This window comes from Schistocerca gregaria, chromosome 3 (genome assembly GCF_023897955.1).
Source record: "Schistocerca gregaria isolate iqSchGreg1 chromosome 3, iqSchGreg1.2, whole genome shotgun sequence".
In the NCBI taxonomy this organism is placed as follows: domain Eukaryota; kingdom Metazoa; phylum Arthropoda; class Insecta; order Orthoptera; family Acrididae; genus Schistocerca; species Schistocerca gregaria.
This window is the reverse complement of record NC_064922.1, coordinates 821,637,057-821,657,430: the sequence shown is the minus strand read 5'-3', so window position 1 is coordinate 821,657,430 and position 20,374 is coordinate 821,637,057. Positions and strand designations below refer to the sequence as shown.

At 46.9% G+C, this 20,374-nt stretch overlaps 1 protein-coding gene across 1 annotated transcript in view; it reads right to left on the bottom strand.

Moving 5' to 3' along the window:
- The window catches only part of LOC126355612 (netrin-1-like), a 488,826-nt gene extending 469,298 nt beyond the window's left edge, over positions 1-19,528 (bottom strand). The window contains exon 1 of the mRNA XM_050005974.1: positions 18,604-19,528. Within this exon, the coding sequence (XP_049861931.1) occupies positions 18,604-19,395 (792 nt within the window). The 5' untranslated portion in view covers positions 19,396-19,528. The remainder of the gene's footprint in view (positions 1-18,603) is intronic.
- Positions 19,529-20,374: the final 846 nt, after the last annotated feature.

The following is a 20,374-nucleotide window of genomic DNA, read 5'->3' as shown; positions in this document are numbered from 1 at the left end:
TTGCATGATGCGCAACTTCAGTCCCAACGTCCATGGCGAGGTCAATCATCGCAACCACGACGCCATGCACCGCGGTACAGATGGGTGCAACAACATGTCAAATGGGCCGCTCAGAATTGGCATCACATGCTCTTCACCGATCAGTGTCACATATGCCTAGACGTGTTTGGAGACAACCCGGTCAGGCTGAAAGCCTTAGACACACTGTCCAGCAAGTGCAGCAATTTGGAGGTTCCGTGCTGTTTTGGGGTGGCAGTATGTGGGGCCGACGTACACCGTGGTGGTCTTGGAAGGCGCCGTAACGGCTGTTCGATACGTGAATGCCATCCTCCGACCGATAGAGCAACAACATCGGCAGTGTATTAGTGAGGCATTCGTCTTCATGGACGACAGTTCGCGCCCCCATCGTACACATCTTGTGAGTGACTTCCTTCGGTATAACGACATCGCTCGAATAGAGTGGCCAGCATGTTTTCCAAACATGAACCCTATCGAACATGCCTGGGAAAGATTGAAAAGAGTTGTTTATGGACGACGTGACCCACCAACTACTCTGAGGGATCTCCACCGAATCGTCGTTGAGGAGTGGGACAATCTAGACCAACAGCGCCTTGATGAACTTGTGGATAGTATGCCACGACGAATACGGGCATGCATCAATGCCCGAGGATGTGCTATACTGGGCATTAGAGGTACCGGTGTGTACAGCAAACTGGACCAACACCTCTGAATGTCTCACGGTATTGTGGTACGACATTCAATGTGTGGTTTTCATATGCAATAAAAAGGGCGGAAATGATGTTTATGTTGATCTCTATTTCAATTTTCTGTAGAGGTTCCGGAACTCTCGGAACCGAAGTGATGGAAAACTTCTTTCGATGTGCGAATTTTACTGTACAACATATCTTCCCAATTTACCAGTACACAGTACATCTGCACTGCGATAAAGTTTCAAAATTGTATTCAGAATAGCAATACCAGGGAAGCGTTTTCCTAAAGGGAGTCTGTAAAAGATTGTCTGCTGCAAATGCTGCAGAACTTCTGTTTACCACGAACATTAGCAAGTACCAAGAAATCGGCATTTCCAAACCAACAGTGAGGAATCGACTAAACTAAACTCCGTCGAACAGGGAGTACAAGTGCTATAAACGACGATGTGCACAGGCGGTTGATAAATAAGGCTAAGAACTTCATTGCTTTCTCTGTTGCGTTGGATGAAGCAACATATCTTACTGATGCAGCTCAGGTAGTGATATACACTCCTGGAAATTGAAATAAGAACACCGTGAATTCATTGTCCCAGGAAGGGGAAACTTTACTGACACATTCCTGAGGTCAGATACATCACATGATCACACTGACAGAACCACAGGCACATAGACACAGGCAACAGAGCATGCACAATGTCGGCACTAGTACAGTGTATATCCACCTTTCGCAGCAATGCAGGTTGCTATTCTCCCATGGAGACGATCGTAGAGATGCTGGATGTAGTCCTGTGGAACGGCTTGCCATGCCATTTCCACCTGGCGCCTCAGTTGGACCAGCGTTCGTGCTGGACGTGCAGACCGCGTGAGACGACGCTTCATCCAGTCCCAAACATGCTCAATGGGGGACAGATCCGGAGATCTTGCTGGCCAGGGTAGTTGACTTACACCTTCTAGAGCACGTTGGGTGGCACGGGATACATGCGGACGTGCATTGTCCTGTTGGAACAGCAAGTTCCCTTGCCGGTCTAGGAATGGTAGAACGATGGGTTCGATGACGGTTTGGATGTACCGTGCACTATTCAGTGTCCCCTCGACGATCACCAGAGGTGTACGGCCAGTGTAGGAGATGGCTCCCCACACCATGATGCCGGGTGTTGGCCCAGTGTGCCTCGGTCGTATGCAGTCCTGATTGTGGCGCTCACCTGCACGGCGCCAAACACGCATACGACCATCATTGGCACCAAGGCAGAAGCGACTCTCATCGCTGAAGACGACACGTCTCCATTCGTCCCTCCATTCACGCCTGTCACGACACCACTGGAGGCGGGCTGCACGATGTTGGGGCGTGAGCGGAAGACGGCCTAACGGTGTGCGGGACCGTAGCCCAGCTTCATGGAGACGGTTGCGAATGGTCCTCGCCGATACCCCAGGAGCAACAGTGTCCCTAATTTGCTGGGAAGTGGCGGTGCGGTCCCCTACGGCACTGCGTAGGATCCTACGGTCTTGGCGTGCATCCGTGCGTAGCTGCGGTCCGGTCCCAGGTCGACGGGCACGTGCACCTTCCGCCGACCACTGGCGACAACATCGATGTACTGTGGAGACCTCACGCCCCACGTGTTGAGCAATTCGGCGGTACGTCCACCCGGCCTCCCGCATGCCCACTATACACCTTCGCTCAAAGCCCGTCAACTGCACATACGGTTCACGTCCACGCTGTCGCGGCATGCTACCAGTGTTAAAGACTGCGATGGAGCTCCGTATGCCACGCAAACTGGCTGACACTGTCGGCGGCGGTGCACAAATGCTGCGCAACTAGCGCCATTCGACGGCCAACACCGCGGTTCCTGGTGTGTCCGCTGTGACGTGCGTGTTATCATTGCTTGTACAGCCCTCTCGCAGTGTCCGGAGCAAGTATGGTGGGTCTGACACACCGGTGTCAATGTGTTCTTTTTTCCATTTCCAGGAGTGTACATATGAGGTGTTGGTAACGCTCTGCGTATAAGAGACGGCGTTTTGGACTTAGTACTTATGAATGGGACTACGACAGGTGTAAACTTTTACTCGAATCTGTTGAGCAAGCGATTGATGGTGTCGGCATGGATCGGTATCGGTTAATCTCATCTACCTACCAAGTGACAACGTCTGGAGCACGTGCAATGAGAAGCCACAGGAGATGACTCATAGCATTGATGCGCAAAAAAACTAGGACGCACAAAAGAGACGTTGTATGGAATTCATAATATTCTACATCGAGAGCCGCTTTGTGGAAATTTAGTAACGTCAGAGATCTCATGAAAACTGATGTGCGTACTTGAAACTCAATGAAGAGACAAGGGTTTACGCATCGCCAGTTTCGGCAGTTCTTGGAGGAATTAGGAGAGGAGTATGAAGACATGCCGTACTATACCGAAGTACGCTGGCTCAATCTAAGTAAAATGCAGATTTTTTTTTAACGTTTGGCTGCAGTGTACTTCTTTCATGAGAAGGGAAGGAGTGAACCGAAATTATAAGACCCTTACTGGATATCAGACCTTGCACTTCTCACGGACATTACGTTTCAAATGAACAACCTGAACGTCAGCCTCTACTTTGGCATCTGCATTGTTCTGAAACGTCATGATAGATTGAAAGTGTATGGGATCTGCACCAGCTGTTGGTGGGCAATGTTCCAAAACGTCGATATTTTTACAGTATATAAAAATCTACTAATGGTTGGAGTACCTTTAGACAACTTCTTGTGAAACATTACGTATTACTGTTATTAACGGAAGTATGACCATATGTGAGTGCGAAAGAGATCTGTGACTGACTTGCGAATTTCTTGGTAGGGAGACGGAACCCGTTATCTTGGATGGGAGTCATCAGCAGAGAGAAGTAACTTCAGTTCACTGTGCATAAATATTCATGTCTTACGTTTGTCGGGTGAACCGCATCTTGTTACTGTCAGTCTTCTCCGTATTTTTTAATTGTATTTTACACGTCCAGTTCTGAACGACGAAACTGAGAAGTTAATCTCCAATGTCATGGAACGTGTCAGTGGATGAAATTACAAAATAAAAGTAACTGCAGATGAAATAAAACGTTTATGAACCCAAAAAAGACAAACCATAAGTTTATGCAAACGCAATCAACAATATAACACAGGAATCAGCTTAACATTTCAAGAAACTATTCTACAGTGACACGTGAGGAAACTCTTCAGTTTAGATTGGACAGCACGTGGATTAATGTTAAGATTATTAAATTCTCGTGATAGCTTATTGAAAATTGATGCAGCAGTATACTCGCGACTTTCTGTGCAAGAATTAAGGAAGTGCAGATTGGATTTCTGCCAAGTACTAACTGAGTGAAATGTGCTAATTCTTGGGAATAAGCTGATATTGTTAACAAGAAACGACAGTAAAGAATATACGAGGCCAATGTCAGACTGCCCAGACTAGAGAACAGCGGTCGACAAGGGGTTCACGAACTGACACCACTTATTGCCCGAACCGCCAGTTTCTGAACCAAAAGTACGCATTGAGAATGGTAAGTGTAACCCCAAAATATAAACCACACAACATAAACGAATGAAATTAAGCAAATTAGACCACTTTTAGTATCGAACTATCACTTATTTCAGATACCGTTCGAATAATAAAAACGGCTGCGTTAAGTCTTTGAACAAGATTCTGAACTTGTGCTTTCCACCTAGAAATTTGAACTGTCCAGTTTCTGTGAAATTAAAACTTTATGTTTTGTTGAATTGTGTGTTAGAAACTAGTCTTAGAAACTGAGTCTTACAGTGATTTAGCGTTAGTTTATTTTCTACAAGCGATCAACTTGTGGCTTTTGTTATTTCCACTCTATTAACGATTTTCGAATCGGTCAATAAACTTTTATTAACAAAGACTTCAAAGATTCTATTCTCTTTTTCATTCAAGAAACTCATAGTGTCAATATGCAACACATTAATAAGCATAGAGACGGAAAAACTTTTGACTCAGTACCACACAGACGCTTATTAATAAAAGTGCTATCGTATTCGTTATCAAACGAAATTTATAACTGGAATGAGGCTTCCGTTGGTAGGGAGCACGTAGTACGTTATCTCGGACAAACATCTTTGACAGTTAATGTTAGGGGCGTGGAAGAAGTCTTGCAGTTGACGCAGCTAATGGAGTACTGTCTGAAGAGAAAGCTGCACAACAAAGATTTATTTCAGCTCTCACAGAGGCATTTAAGCATTTATTCTAACCGCACTCCATACGTAAATGGAAATGGAAGAAACCCTCATGTATGATACCGTTGGGAAGTATCCTCTGCCACGAATTCCACAGCGCTTTGCACACTGTGAATGTAAATGCACCAGGTCACAATTTCCAGACATGTATTTGTGTTATACACAAATCAAAAAAGGCTTTGCATCACCTCGGTTCCGAGAGTTCCAGAACCAGTACAGAAAATTGGAATAGAGATCAACATAAACATCCTTTCCGCCCTCTTTATTGCACATGAAAACCACACGTTGCATGTTGTACCACTATACAGCGAGACATTCAGAGGTGGTGATCGAGATCGCTATACACACCGGTACCTCTGTTACCCAGTAGCACGTCCTCTAGCAGTGATACATGCCTGTATTCGTCGTGGCATACTATTCACAATTTCATCAAGGCAGATTGTCCCAACACTCGACGGCGATTCGGCGTAGATCCCTCAGAGTGGTTAGTGGGTCACGTCGCCCATGAACAGCCCTTTTCATTCTATCCCAGGCATGTTCACCTCGGTTCATGTCTGGAGAACATGCTGGCCACTCTCGTCGAGTGATGTCTTTATCGTGAAGGAAGTCATTCATAAGATGTGCACGATGGTGACGCGAATCGTAGTCCATGAAGCCGAATGCCTCGCCAATATGCTGCCGATATGGTTGCACTATCGGTCGGAGGACGGCATTTACGTATGGTACAGCCGTTATGGCGCCTTCCATGACCACCCCTAAACAACAGGGAACCTCCACCTTGCTGCACTCACTGTACAGTGTGTCTAAGGCGTTCACAGCCTGACCGGATTGCCTCAAAACACGTCTCCGACCATTGTGTGATTGAAGGCATATGCGACACTCATTGGCGAAGAGAACGTCATGCCAATCCTGAGCGGTCCATTCGGCATGTTGTAGGGCTCATCTTCACCGCGCTGCATGGTGTCGTGGTTGCAAAGATGGACCTCGCCATGGACGTCGTGCTTGAAGTTTTACATCATGCAGCCTATTGCGCACAGTTTGAGTCGTAATAGGACGTCCTGTGGTTGCACGAAAAACATTTTCAACATGGTGGCGTTGCTGTCTGGGTTCCTCCGAGCCATAATCAGTAGGTGGTGGTCATCCATTGCAGCAGTAGCCTGAGCGAGGCATATCATCGACAGTTCCTGCCTCTCCGTATTTCCTCCATGTCCGAACAACATCGCTTTGGTTCACTCCGAGACGACTGGACACTTCCCTTGTTGAGAGCCCTTCCTGGTACAAAGTAAGGATGCGGGCGCGATCGGACTGCGGTATTAACTGTCTAGGCAAGTTTGAACTACAGACAAGAGCCGCGTATCTCCTTCCCGGTAATGAAATATCGTTTGGATAAGGCCTCCCGTCGGGTAGACCGTTCGCCTGGTGCAGGTCTTTCGATTTGACGCCACTTCGGCGACCTGCGCGTCAATGGGGATGAAATAATGATGATTAGGACAACACAACACCCAGTCCCTGAGCGGAGAAAATCTCCAACCCAGACGGGAATCGAACCCGGGACCTTAGGATTGACATTCCGTCACGCTGACCACTCAGCTACCGGGGCTGGACTCCTTCCCGGTGGAATGGCTGGAACTGATCGGCTGTCGGACCCCGTCCGTTCAAGAGGCGCTGCTCATGCATGGTTGTTCACATCTTTGGGCGGGTTTAGTGACATCTCTTCCCAGTCAAAGTGTGTGTGTCTGTGATACAATGTACACAGTCAACATCTCGCTTCTGGGAACCGGGGTGATGCAAAACCTTTTTGATGCGTACCTAGATGGGCAATGGATCCACCTTCTCCAGTGCGGATGCACAAGGACGTCCGACCTCCTGCGGGAATCTCCGCGTAGCGGGAATCTCCGCGTAGCGAGCATCGAGGAAAAGTACAGGGACTGCAGATAGGTGGCGCTCGGTGGCAATGTTGGAGGGCCGTTAGGCGTGCGGACTCGCAGTGGTGCGATGACACTGTGTCCCGGATGGCGCAGTGGATAACGGAACTGGGTAGTAAGCAGCAGGTCCCAGGTTCGAATCCCAGTTCGGTACACTTTTTCACTCGTCGCCACTGATTCCACGTCATGTCCCGATGCAACCGGTGTAATTCCTTTCGTTTCGTTTCTCCCCCTCCACCAGCAATTTACATATACTATATTTATATTTCACGTCGAAACCGTAACTGCATTCGGACACGATACAGTGCGATTGGCAATCCGCTCAGACGTCGTAGCATCAGATATTTGTCCGTTTTATTTAAACGGCACCAAGTCCAGACAAAGAACGGGTAGATTTTTTGTACATGGGCTACATTGCCCGTGATCGTTCGAAGTGGCTCATATCTACGTGTGCTGTTCGTAGCGTGGTACGCTTCGACAAACGTGCATTTACCAGGTACAGCTTCCGTGCTCCAGGCAGACTGAACATGAACATCCTTTGTTGCTAATTTGGAACTAGTTAAATAAAATGTCTTGATATTATCGCTCTTCTCAAGCTTTATAACGCATCCATTTACTACAGTGACCTTATTCGCCGAATATTACCGCATTCTCATGGAGCATTTCGGTAAGATGACAGGAAATGGTTTCAAGTGATATTTGCTATTCTTTACATTATATAAGGGAGGTTCAAATAGAAACGAGCCGGAGTCTGGAATGCGCAAAACGGTGACAGGAGGGTAATATTGTGGCGTGTGCAACGAGGTGTGGTTCCGAGCTTGGTAGTTCACAGCCCGCTGCTAGAAGGCACTCGTGCACGTCACGTGGTTATACAGAGGTAGCAGCAGCACGCATCAATCGTTCGTCGCTGCCAGTCGCATTGCAAACAGTGACATGGAAGCGTCAAACGAAGAGCAAAGAGGTCTTGTTCGTTTTCTGACAGCGGAGGCAGTAGGAGGAACGGACATTCATCGACGAATGTCAAAAGTGTACGGCGAACACTGCATATCCCTTGCAAGGGTCAGGGCGTGGCACAAGCGCTTCAGGGAAGGACAGGTGTCGTTGGCCGATGATGCACGGTCTGGAGCACCACATTGCGTTACCGATGACATCGTCCAGCTGGTGGATACACTCATCACCCAGGACCACCGACTGACAATGAAAGCCACAACCGCCGTGGGCGGATTGAGCATAGGAAATGTTCACGCCATCATGAAGGAACGACTGCACGTGCAGAAAGTGTGTGCCCAATGGGTGCCCCACGGTCTTCAACCACACCAGGAAGCATGTCGATGGCCCACTGTCTTGTTGATCTTCAGGGCTATACTCGGGAAGGGAATGCGTTCCTGGCACGAGTGGTGGCTGGAGGTGTCATCCCTTCGAATCAGAATCAAAACGACAAAGTCTCCGACAAAGCATCCAGTCACCACCACCACCACCACCACCACCACCACCACCACCACCACCACCACCACCACCACAGGGCCTACACACGAGGGCAGCAAAGGTTATATTGACGTTCTTTTTTGACCAAGGTTGCCCCCTTCTGATTCAATTCCTGCAGCACGGGACAATGGTGACTGCCCAGCACTACTCGTGAACCTTGACCACCCTTCGCCAAGTTATCAAATCAAAACGACCAGGCAATCTCACCCATGGGGTCGTTCTGCTCCAAGACAATGCGAAGACTCCTACGGCCAACACAGTCGCGGCACTCCTGCAGAAATTCAAATGGAAGATTCTCGGACATCCTCCATACAGTCCGGACCTCTCTCCCTATGATTTCGCCATGTTTTGTCCCCTTAAAAAGGCTCTGAGGAACAAACGATTCAACTCTGACGACGACGCCCAGCTGTACGTGCGGAACTGGTTAACACCGCAGCCAAGGGAATTTTATGAGAGCCATTCACCGCCTTGTGTCACGGTGGTACAAGTATCTCAGCAGCCAGGGTCAATACTTCTAACGTACACGTACTGGTTTCTGTAATTGTGCCTCCTGCTTGTTTCTTTTTGAACGCCCCTTATACATGGAGAATATCGGTAGATAAAATTTTAGTTGTTTTAGACGTGATTGAGTTATGTGGTCTGTTTAGTCTACTGATGTCTCAACAGTACAATCAAATAATCAATAATCTAATAAGAATCCACCAATATTATGGGAGTTCTCAACACAAAAGTTATATCTTACAGAAACAAAACCTGAATGAAGTTCTCTTTCTGCAGATATCAACAGTATGCTGGCAATTTACTACACTTGAGCCGTCTACTTTCATTGACTGACTTATCATAAGCGATGGGTCAGTCGAAAGTTAGCCTACAGTTACATTTCGGTCAAAACAACGCATGACTATTCGTCCTTTTCCTACTGTGGTACCCCAAAAATCGTAAAAACAGTCTTGTTTGCGGAACAGATACAAACTTATATGCGAGGATAGACGTTCTCCACATAGGAATCTTGTGTAGCTTGGTATTTTCATTCCAAGAGAAGACTAAATTTTGGAAATATGCTGATAAGATTACTTCTCCTACGGTGACCAAAACGCGTAGTAAAATCAGCGGAGAAACACGAGTAAAAAGTTTCACAATTCTGATTTTTGTATTTATTACTTATTGTATACTAGATGGCCAACCCGTAATTGCCAATTTTTATTAGAAACGAAAACTGTGTTTGTACTGAAGTGTCGAAAAAATTCATTTCCATTGAAACGTCCCCTTAGAAAAATTGTACAAGACTGTGCTTAAACTGACACACAATATTTTTTTTAGCGCAACGCAATCTGACTTTCAGTAATCCCTACAAGAGAATGGTCCTGACTAACATTGACCTGTATGTTTCACAAATCACTTACCTCACCAAAAATCTTCGTTACTACTTCTTTACTACTGCAATACAGCGAGCACCACTACTGCCAGCTATATAAAAGATTCAAACTACGGAAGGCACTAACTACTGATAGGCGCAGTTAGCAAATGAAAGATTTTAGTAGAGAACAAACAATGTATTTACATTAATAGTCATAATATATATATATATATATATATATATATATATATATATATATATATATATATATATATATCAGTTCATGACACCAATTCTTACAAATTTCAAAACTCCGCCATCTCTCTCCCCACGTCCACCACTGCTGGCGGCTCACCTCCAACTGCGCAACGCTACGCGCTGTTAACATCCAGCTTCCCAACACTACAATGGCGAGAATTACAACAATGCAAACCAGCCACAGACTGCACACAGCACAGCCACGTGGCGGCGAAGTTACCAATATAAGAACCTAAACAGCCTACTTACACCATATATTCCTGAAAATATTTTTGAAATTATGAAACAGTCCCGGGCAGTTTCTGTACGTTGGCAGCAGCTAATCCGCGTATCTACAAAGGGATTTTGTAAACGTTTCTATAGCAACGCCTCTTCAGAATTCAAAGCTACCGTTTCCATCTATAGCTGTTTGCGCTTCGAAGTTGAAAGTTACCAAAAGTGCTGCCAGGTGTCAGAGATTTCCTGACGTTGACTCGACTCTGGCAAAGTAATGTAGCAGAAATTCAATCTATTAAAACTTCATGCACAATGCGACAATTTTTCATGCACCTCAATGTTTATGGCGTCACATCTCCTGGACTATTATAGGTATCTGGTTCTTACCCCCACAGTGATTGTTGCCTGACGGTAAGGGATCTTTGGCTGAAATTGATCCAGTGGTTTGACGACGGTTCAATCCCGTCTCCGGCCATCCTGATTTAGGTTTTCCGTGATTTCCCTAAATCGTTTCAGGCAAATGCCGGGATGGTACCTTTGAAAGGGCACGGCCGATTTCCTACCCAATCCTTCCCTAACTCGAGCTTGCGCTCCGTCTCTAATGACCTTGTTGTCGACGGGACGTTAAACACTAACCACCACACACACACACACACACACACACACACACACACACGCACGCACACGCACACGCACACGCACACACGCACACGCACACGCACACACGCACACGCACACTTCTGTAACATATTTGGATTTCAGAAATAGTTATCGTCGTAACGAAGTTAAGTTCAGACTTCTAAATAAACGACTGGCAAAAAGAGGAACGAGTCTGCTTGTTTTACTAACTAATCAACCTCAGCGGACTACAGACCCCTTTATAAGAGCACACTGGTGGTCACCCTGCAGCGTTATGGATGGTTCATGGCAGTGAACTGACGTGTAGGTGGCAATCAGTTTTACGGAATCGGCTCGTTAAGTGGGGTAGAGATGGAGACGTGACAATGACGTAAAGGAGCTGTCATGTTTGAATGTGCCCAGGTTCACGCCGAGAATGAAGCTGTCCGAATTTTTGGTTGATCGATGCCGGCCTCTCTACAGGGAAAGGTGTAGCACTCCCAGACGTGTAACACGCCGTAAGAACAATGGCCGTAAAAGAATCCAAATCGACAGTAACAGGAAAGGACTGTCCAGCCCCGTCAAATGACAATCGTTTTAAAACCAGATAGGAATTCATCATTAACAATAAAATCCGTTAGAGTTGTAAAAATTATTTATTTCTAAAAAGGAAAGCGCATCCAATTTTCAGGACCTATGTCATATATTCAGGCGCACCTGCAAGATTAAAAATGGAGAATAACACCTATCCACGTCCTTAAGATAAGAAAAGCTAAACAGAACCAATAGGAATTTTTAGAAAAAAACCTGTACGTACATTAAAATGTGAGTCCATAAAGGATGCAAAACTGAGGTAAAAATAGGTTAAAACATGGCAAATTAGTATATATACATCGACAGCCCGGTGAGGTGTTTAGTAGCAGAATGTGGAGGTTGGGTGAGAGGTAATTCTGTGTATTATTATTATATCTTCGGCTTACTCACAAATCACGGAAGAAAATGTCACCGTTAAACGGTGATATGTTCACACCAGCCGGGACGCCAACGGAACGGCATGTCGTTCATTGCTGTCCTGTCGGCTCAAAGTGCGGTTAAGAAGAGGTCGTCCTTCTCACAAAAAGGCGGAATAGAGTTTATTAATGACCAATGGAAAGTTCTTAACGAGTGTTTTTGACAGACACTACGTATTTGATGGGACCTGAAGTCCCATCTAAACATTTCAGATCGTCGATATTTATTTGCATGAGAAAATATATGCATGTAAACATACTAAACAGTATTTAAATGGCAATATATTGCGCCGTTTCTACTTTGATCTTTGCGTCTTTTCTTTTTAATTGCGCCGGCCGGAAGTGGCCGAGCAGTTCTAGGCGCTACAGCCTGGAACCGCGCGACCGCTACGACCGCAAGTTCGAATCCTGCCTCGGGCATGGATGTGTGTGATGTCCTTAGCTTAGTTAGGTTTAAATAGTTCTAAGTTCTAGGGGACTGGTGACCTCAGCAGTTAAGTCCCATAATGCTCAGAGCCATTTGCACCTTTTTTTATATTAATTGCCAAATAACGTCGAAAACACTTTCTTCCTCTAGAGAGCTGGCATTTACCCCGTTGAATCTATTTTCATTATAAAAACTTTTATCTATTTCTACATTATCTTGTATCTTTCTCTACCCAGATATTGTAAAACCTTACTCATTTTTTATTTTCAGGTATTTGGTCTCTGTTGAGGGACCACCCGAACAGGAAAACTACAATTATGTTGCCTTCGGAATATGTCGTGAAAACTAACACACGATAAAACAGAGACTGAGATGAACCAAAAGCGAAAAGTTCACCGCCATAGCATGATGGAGAGAGGCCAGAATAGCTTAACCTACGATGCTGCCAGCCGACGTCAGTGTCAAAACTTTCTTCGTGGGAAACCTTGACGGCGGCGTTCAGTGCCGACCTCTTGACTGCCTTTGTGAATGTCGCCATTTCAGAACCATCGTGGAATGTTTCGATGTTCCTTTCCGTAACGTACAGTCTGAATGGAAGCTTCCAATGCAAATTCACAACGTTGTATGTACGCCTAACAGCACATTTTGAAACTGGCGCAAGTAATGCAAATGTACCAAAACAAGCCTCGTGGAACGACAGAAACGAACAGCATCCATAACGCTCTCAAAGAAGTCCTCCCTGAACGTAATAAAGTAAGGGAATTTCTTGATTCCTGTATGGCGTAACAAATATCAATTCAAGTTAATTAACCAAACAGTTCAACGGAATGACGCAAACTTCTTAATCTGAGAATGAAGAACGATAACAGGAAATTAGAAATAGAAACGTAACGAGCTAATCAGAAAAATTATGGAATAAAGTAATAGAGAAAATCAGTGACCTTATAGGAGGATTTATTTTTAAACTAGGATGTGTTAACGACTTTCGCATTGCTATTTATAGCTACACCGAGTGGATAGAGAGTGTAACGGGAGAAGCGCATTTTTGAATCCAGGGGGAGTGGTACTTTAATTTCTTATTTTCTTGTCAGGTGAAGATTGTTCGTAGCGATATATCTACGTATTTCTTTGAGGAATCAGTGTTCAGCGTATGATGGGGAATACTTAGTAGAAGAGTTAGTCTTTTCCTCTTTCGCGGAATAGTAATATGAGTGTGTGTATCCTTCGCCACGTTCCATAACCTCTGTCATGATGCCTAAAATAAGATACGAGACTGTTTGTCCTGCCCCTCTCGCATACAATTTCTAAATTTACCCAACATGTTTTCGCGTAATCGTCGATGGCTTTCTTCCAAAGAGGTTATCGCCTAGACCTTCGTATACCGCAGTTTTATTTTCCCGCTATTTTCCCAAAAATTAAAGTTTTCAGTTCGCCCTTTCTACTACTGATTTCTCGTAATTGTTCGATTTAATATAATAATACTATCTCTATACGTTCCCTCAATGTGCCAGGGTCCAGAAGTTTATTACAAAGTTATATACGCCATTTGATCAATAATACTCTGACACGGCTGTGCAGTCCGCCTGGTTAGCTGGGTAGTGACACGCTTGCCTCCCGTGCTGTGGGCCCGGGTTCGATATTTTCTCCGCTCGTAGACTGGATGTTGTATTATCGTCATTTCATCCTAATCACCGGCACGCAGGTCGCCCAATGTGGCGTCGACTGGAATAAGACTTGCACTCGGCGGCCGAACTTCCCCGCATGCAATACGCTCATTTCATTTGACGGCTGTGTAAAGCGGTATTGACCATTAGATGTCACGAGAGGCGAACCCACCAATGTATAAGGGGGTTGGGGTTTTGTGATTTGAACAGAAATGCCGTAATAGCTGGGTGGATCAGTTATGAGGGACTGTCTTCGAACGTGGTCTAGTCATTGAATGTAATCTGACGAACACTTCCATCACGGCCATTTCAACCCTTCTGATGCTGCCTAAGTCAACTGTTGATGATGTGATTTTGAAGTGGAAATGCGAAGAAACAACTACAACTAGACCAATATCAGACAGACACGCACTGTCGGACAGCGACCGTTGAGTATGACGTGAAATCAGTCACTCGTTAGTTCTAAAGTGCCACGAGCAGTCCAGCCATCACAATGACTGTTTCAAAAGGATTGTAACATAGTGGTCGAGAAGCTCCTTATGTGCCACGCGTTTTTGATGCCTGCAGTCAACACTGACTCTTGAGATGGCGTAAAGAGCGACACCACAAGACAGTGGATGACTGGAAACAAATAATTTGTAACCTATGGCAATTCCATGGTAGGCTTTGCGTTTGGCGAATACCTGGAAATCGTTACCTGCCAGCACGTGTACTGCCAACAGTGAAGTATGGAGGAGCTGATATTACGGTATTTGGATGGCTAAGATGTGTTCCCCATTACTGCGCATACGAAAAAGCTAAATGCGGAAGGATATCGACATATTTAGAGCTCTATGTATGGGATACAGCAGAGTAACAGTTTGCAGGTGATGACTGTATCAGTATGACAGTTTACTCCTCTACCATAAACCATCATCGGTGAGGCAACGGTGCGTGTTCAACAATATTTCTGGAATGGACTGGCCTCAGCACAGACCCGACCTGAACATGAAGAAATATCTGTGGGATGAGAGGACCGTTAGCTTCGTTCCAGATCCCAGTATCAAACGTCACTACCTTACGTGATTTCACCTCTAGGGAAAAATGCGCTGTCATTCTTCCGCAGACATTCACACCCGTTGTTGAGTGTGTCCCTAGCAGAGTTCAAGCGACCATAAAGGCGGAGGACATACACTATATTAGTGTCGACTATTAGATGTCGGGCCGGCCAGGGTGGCCGAGTGATTCTAGGGGCATCAGTCTGGAACCGCGCGACTGCTACGGTCGCAGGTTCGAATCCTGCCTCGGCCATGGATGTGTGTGATGTCCTTAGGTTAGTTAGGTTTAAGTAGTTCTAAGTTCTAGGGGACTGATGACCTCAGATGTTAAGTACCACAGTGCTCAGAGCCATTTGAACCAGACATCAGTATTTCGTGCAACACGAGATGTTGCCTCATGTTGGGCAACACCGCTGGACAATAAGTGCAGTAACACAGTTCCAGGCCAGAAGACTGCCCATGGTAGTGAGGCAGGAAATAGACGAAAGCAAGCAGGTGGAAGTGTGTGCGCGGCTGTTATACTTTTTCAATCCTCATTTCTAAAAAATGTAAAGAAAAATAATGCAGAATTTTAAACTGAGGCTAGACAACTGTCATTTTCAGAATGTCTGAACACGTTTTTTTTTTAATTTCTTTTGTACATGGCATTAAATGAAAGGATGCAAAGACCTATCTAATATGAGGCACTGTATACGCTTTAAATCGATTAGTGATAACGACGGTTTTGGCTACCAGTGATTTAGCACCGAGGTTTGACGTTTCGGTAAAATTGCATCGTTCATCGATAAACATATTCTTGCCAGAAATTTGACGAAAGTCATTTATGTAAGTTTTGAATAACGTTGAAGTACTACTATTTTACTGTGCCTTAGTATCCTGAAATACTGAACATATTCAACTAATAGTTACAGCACCATTGTACGTCTTTTATAATTAGCTGAAGCTGCAATGTCATAAGCTTTCCTGTCTTTCTCACGTGACTATTTTTGTGTTGGCGCAGTGGATCATCGAAGTTTCTAGTAACGCGACAGACCTCGTGACAGAATAGGGATGCGCATGTTAGTCAACGCTGATCAATTCCAAATGCAATGAGTAGTCGCAGAAAATGATTCAAGCTGAGGATGAAGCATTTACACGGTTGCAACATTTTGATTCCAGATCTTGAGCGCATACAGTAATAGTAGCAAAGTACTTTGGTGCTAAGGGCAGGACGGAAGCATTTACAAAGCCAGAAACGCGTACGACTGTCGCCCGAAATATCGTCCAGCCCACGTGGGCAACTCCAACACTTACAGTGGCTGGCCACGACGATCAATCACGGTTTTACTTCGGAATCCGTACGTTTTCAGCAGTCCATTACGACAACGTAATGTGCAAACAGTAAGGCGTACTACTTAGGCAATATCGATAGAACCGCAAGAGAAGTTTTACGCGCCAAACATGTACCAGCGCCTTGCTACTGAGCACGAGATGGGAGCTGTTTGGTGGTCAGCGCTCGAGGTCCATAATCGGTGGCTCGACCGACACTTGCTGAACTTCGTTCTCAAATGTATATTTTTTTCTGACACTGGTCATATTTTATATATGATGTAATGAAAAAATACATGTATTTGCACGAAATTTTATTTCATTTCCCTTTGTGTTTGTTTACTGATTCTGATTGCTGTAACAACTATTATACGTGTAATTATGAACAAGTAAACGACCGAATGCATGAAGTTTTTCTGAAAACGCCGAAAACAGCAAAATAACACTGGAAATCTAACAAAAGTTCATTCAAATGTACGTGTATTTTCATTATACTAGCTTTAAAATGTCATATATATAAATTGTGACCAATGCTAAGGAAAGATGCTTCTAAAAAACGAAAATATAAGCGGGGCTCGATCCACCGATTGCGTAACTTAAACGCTGACCACATGACTGCTGCCATCTCATGCTCAGAGTCGCAAAACACCGATTTGTATTCGGCGCGAAAGACTCCTCGTGCGATTTTCTTGAAATCGCCTAAGTAATACGCCTTTCTACTTGCACATTACGTTGTCCTAACGGACTACGGAAAGCGTAAAATTTGACGTTAATCCGTAATGAGAACGTCATGGCCTCCCCTTGTTAGACAATCACCTGTCCTTGCAATAATATGGCCGGGTCATTAACACATAATTATGAGCTATTTTCGGGTATTGCAGCAACGAACTACCTCAAAATTTAGCCGTGCAAATGGAGTAAGAGTTACGCGTATTGTCCCACCCCCCCCCCCCCCCCCCCCCTCCTCCATGCATTGTTATTAGTTGGTAACTGTCCACTATATAACAGCTTTTCTTATGTTATCTTGCAATTTTAGTTTTTGTGATTAAATGTGAGCGAACGTAGTGCTTGGACTGCGCTATAGACATATATGTCAGCACAATCTTCATTTGGCATTCAAACTCATTTGTTTAGCCAATTTCAACTAAATTGTCACCTTCGAGCAATTTTTGTATTATGGAGATCCACAGATGTAGAACTGCATCATGACAATTGTATAACTTTTTTTTTAAAAAAAAAGATCCAACTAGTTTCGCGGTTGAACATTTTTATCACGAGGGGAAAAGAATGTTGAGTCTTCTACTGGTTATCGTTTGAAATAAATTATGAAATAAACGTGCATTCTTGAAGACATGGCTCTAATGTCGCGAAACTATTTGGATAATAAATGAATGTTTGGTGGTGGTGGTGATTGGTTTCTGGATCGCGCAACTGCGTAGTTATCAGGGCTCGTACAACGTCCCAATCTGTGCACAGCGCACTTTCGCCTCTTTCCCGAATGACAAAGTGATGAGGACACCTGAAACATCCTGTCCCAGAGCGGAGAAAATCCACGAACAGGACGGGAGTCGAACCCGGGATCCCGTGAGAAGATTTGTCATACAGCTGAAGCGGTCTTTCTCATCATGGCACCACCTTCCATCATTACCTACAGCTCGGGCTACTTCGCTAGAGATTAGTCAGTGACGATAACTAAGTTTTCTGAGGGGTGGTTGAAATGGCTCTGAGCACTATGGGACTTAACATCTGTGGTCAGCAGTCCCCTAGAACTTAGAACTACTTAAACCTAACTAACCTGAGGACATCACACACATCCCTGCCCGAGGCAGGATTCGAACCTGCGACCGTAGCAGTCGAGCGGTTCCGGACTGCGCGCCTAGAACCGCGAGACTACCGCGGCCGGCGCAGCGAGGTGGTGAAAGGGGGATATTTACATCACATTCTAGTCATCAAAGTACTCGCCGACAATTTGTCTTATTTAATACCAGCCTTTCTGAATGTGACCTGCAGTTTTAGTTATTTGCAAGCGAAACTGCTTAAAAAGTGGAAGCCATGCTATAGTTCAATCATCGTAGATCTGTAACTCATTCGTATTCGTCACCGTCCAGTAGTTCAGTCTCTCACCGTAGACACGATTTCGATACTGGCAGAAGGGGGAACTATGTTGGAAACGCGCCTTTAGTTACGAACACCGCCTATTTCTTGTACTACCATCTCTATCGAGATGAAGTTGAAGTGTTATCCCAATGAGCAAGAGTGTCGTTAAAGTCTAGCAGCGATCGAGTGCACGCGCACGCCAGGGCCAAGCGAACTAGCGGGCCCAGCGCTGTCAAACAACCCGGCGTGGCGCGGCGCGTCGGACTGACCTTGATGTCTGTGGCGGTGACCCAGTCCTGCAGCACCGGGCTGTTGTCGAAGTCGGCGGCGCTGGGCCGGCCTTCGAGCGTGCTGAAAGCGATGCGCGACGCCCCCAGGCCGCCGCCGCCCCCGGCACCGCCTCCGCCGCCCCCGGGCAGGCCGTCGCCGAAGCGGTGCGCGTCGGTGCACAGCGCCTCCTGCTCGTTGGCGCGCGTGATGGTCGCCCGGTTGGGCCGGCCGTATACCTTGCGGCACTGGCCCGAGTAGAACTGGAAGGGCTGCCACGTCTTGCCGTAGTCGACGCTCTTGTAGATGGCCAGCGAGTCGGGCTTGGCGGCGCGCGGGCAGAACTGCAGGCTCACGTACGTGATCTCGTACTTCTTGCCCAGCGAGAGCGTCAGCGTGACGTTGTCGCCCGCGGAGCCGGCCGGCGGGTGCGACGGCTCGGAGCGCCAGCAGGTGACGTTGTTGGGGTTGTTGAGGTCGGTGAGGTAGGCGGCCGGGTGGCGGAGGCGCGCCTTGGCCTGGTCGCACACGCGGCACGTGCCGTCCGCGTCGCAGTAGCGCACCGGCGCCGACACGCCGCAAGTGCTCGAAGCGTGCACCGGCGCGCCGAAGGCCGCGTTCACGAAGTCGGGGATGCAGCGGCGCGGCCGGTGCTCGTCGTAGCAAGGGTCTTGAGGCGCTCCCTGCTGAGCCGCGAACAGGTCCAGGTAGGAGTCGTGGTGCACCGCCGCTGCCGCCCAGGACGACAGCAGCAGCAGCAGGTGCGGGAGCAGCAGCAGCGGCGGCGAGCGCATCGCGACGACAAGGCAGGACAGAACAGAAGGTAGGCGACAGACGGCGTGGCGCGCGCGAGCAGTCGTCCGCGCGGCGACCAGTGCCTTACTGAGGGCGAGGCGTCGGCTGTCCCTCGCTACCCACTCGCCGCGGCATCACGACGGCGACTGGGGCGGCGCGCGCAGGCGGGGAGCCGGCGCCCCGGCCCGGCCGCGGCCCGCCAATGGCGCGCCGCGCTGCCCCTCCACCGCGCCCCGCCGCCCGCCAATAGCGGCGTTCGGCGCGCGCCCGCGACACTCCGCACGGAATTCGCAGGTGAGGCGCGGCGCAGCGGAAGCGTCTTGCGCCTGCGGATTGCCGAACCCACCGGCCGCCTGGCTGGCGGACAGCTCTCGGGACGCATCCGCCAAGATTTCGTACGCGATACTATGGGGAGGACCGTTTTCAGGCCTAAGCGGCTGCTTCGGGTACCGAACCCAGAGGGTCATCAGATGCGCCCAAGTGCAAAACTTATTCAGAATGTTTCGTAATTAGGAGCTAAAACTGCCAGCGGAGTCGCAAAACTTCTTTCCACGAATCAGTACGTGCGAAACTCAGCTTGCCCTTTTCTCGCACGATATTCTTCGAATCGTGACTGAAGACCAACAGGCAAATTCCATACTCCTACCCGAAAGCGTGCCCCATTGCAGTCTGTTAACGAAAGTTCGAATGCACCGAATAGATTCTCAGATATGTGAGTGGCCAGAAGAGTTCTTAAGTAATAGCAGCCGGCACGGTGTCCTGGACGGCCAGTGTTCATCGGAGTCGTCGGCAGTGCTCCAGGTACATGTGACAGGGCTGCTCTTGTCCTCAACATACGTAGACGATCTGGCGAATAGGGCGAGCAGAAATCTGCGAGTTTGCTGATAATGCTGTAGTGTACGCCAAAGTGTCGTGGCTGAGTGACTATAGAAAGACACAGGATGGTTTAGACAAAATATTTGTTTCGTGTGTGAAAAT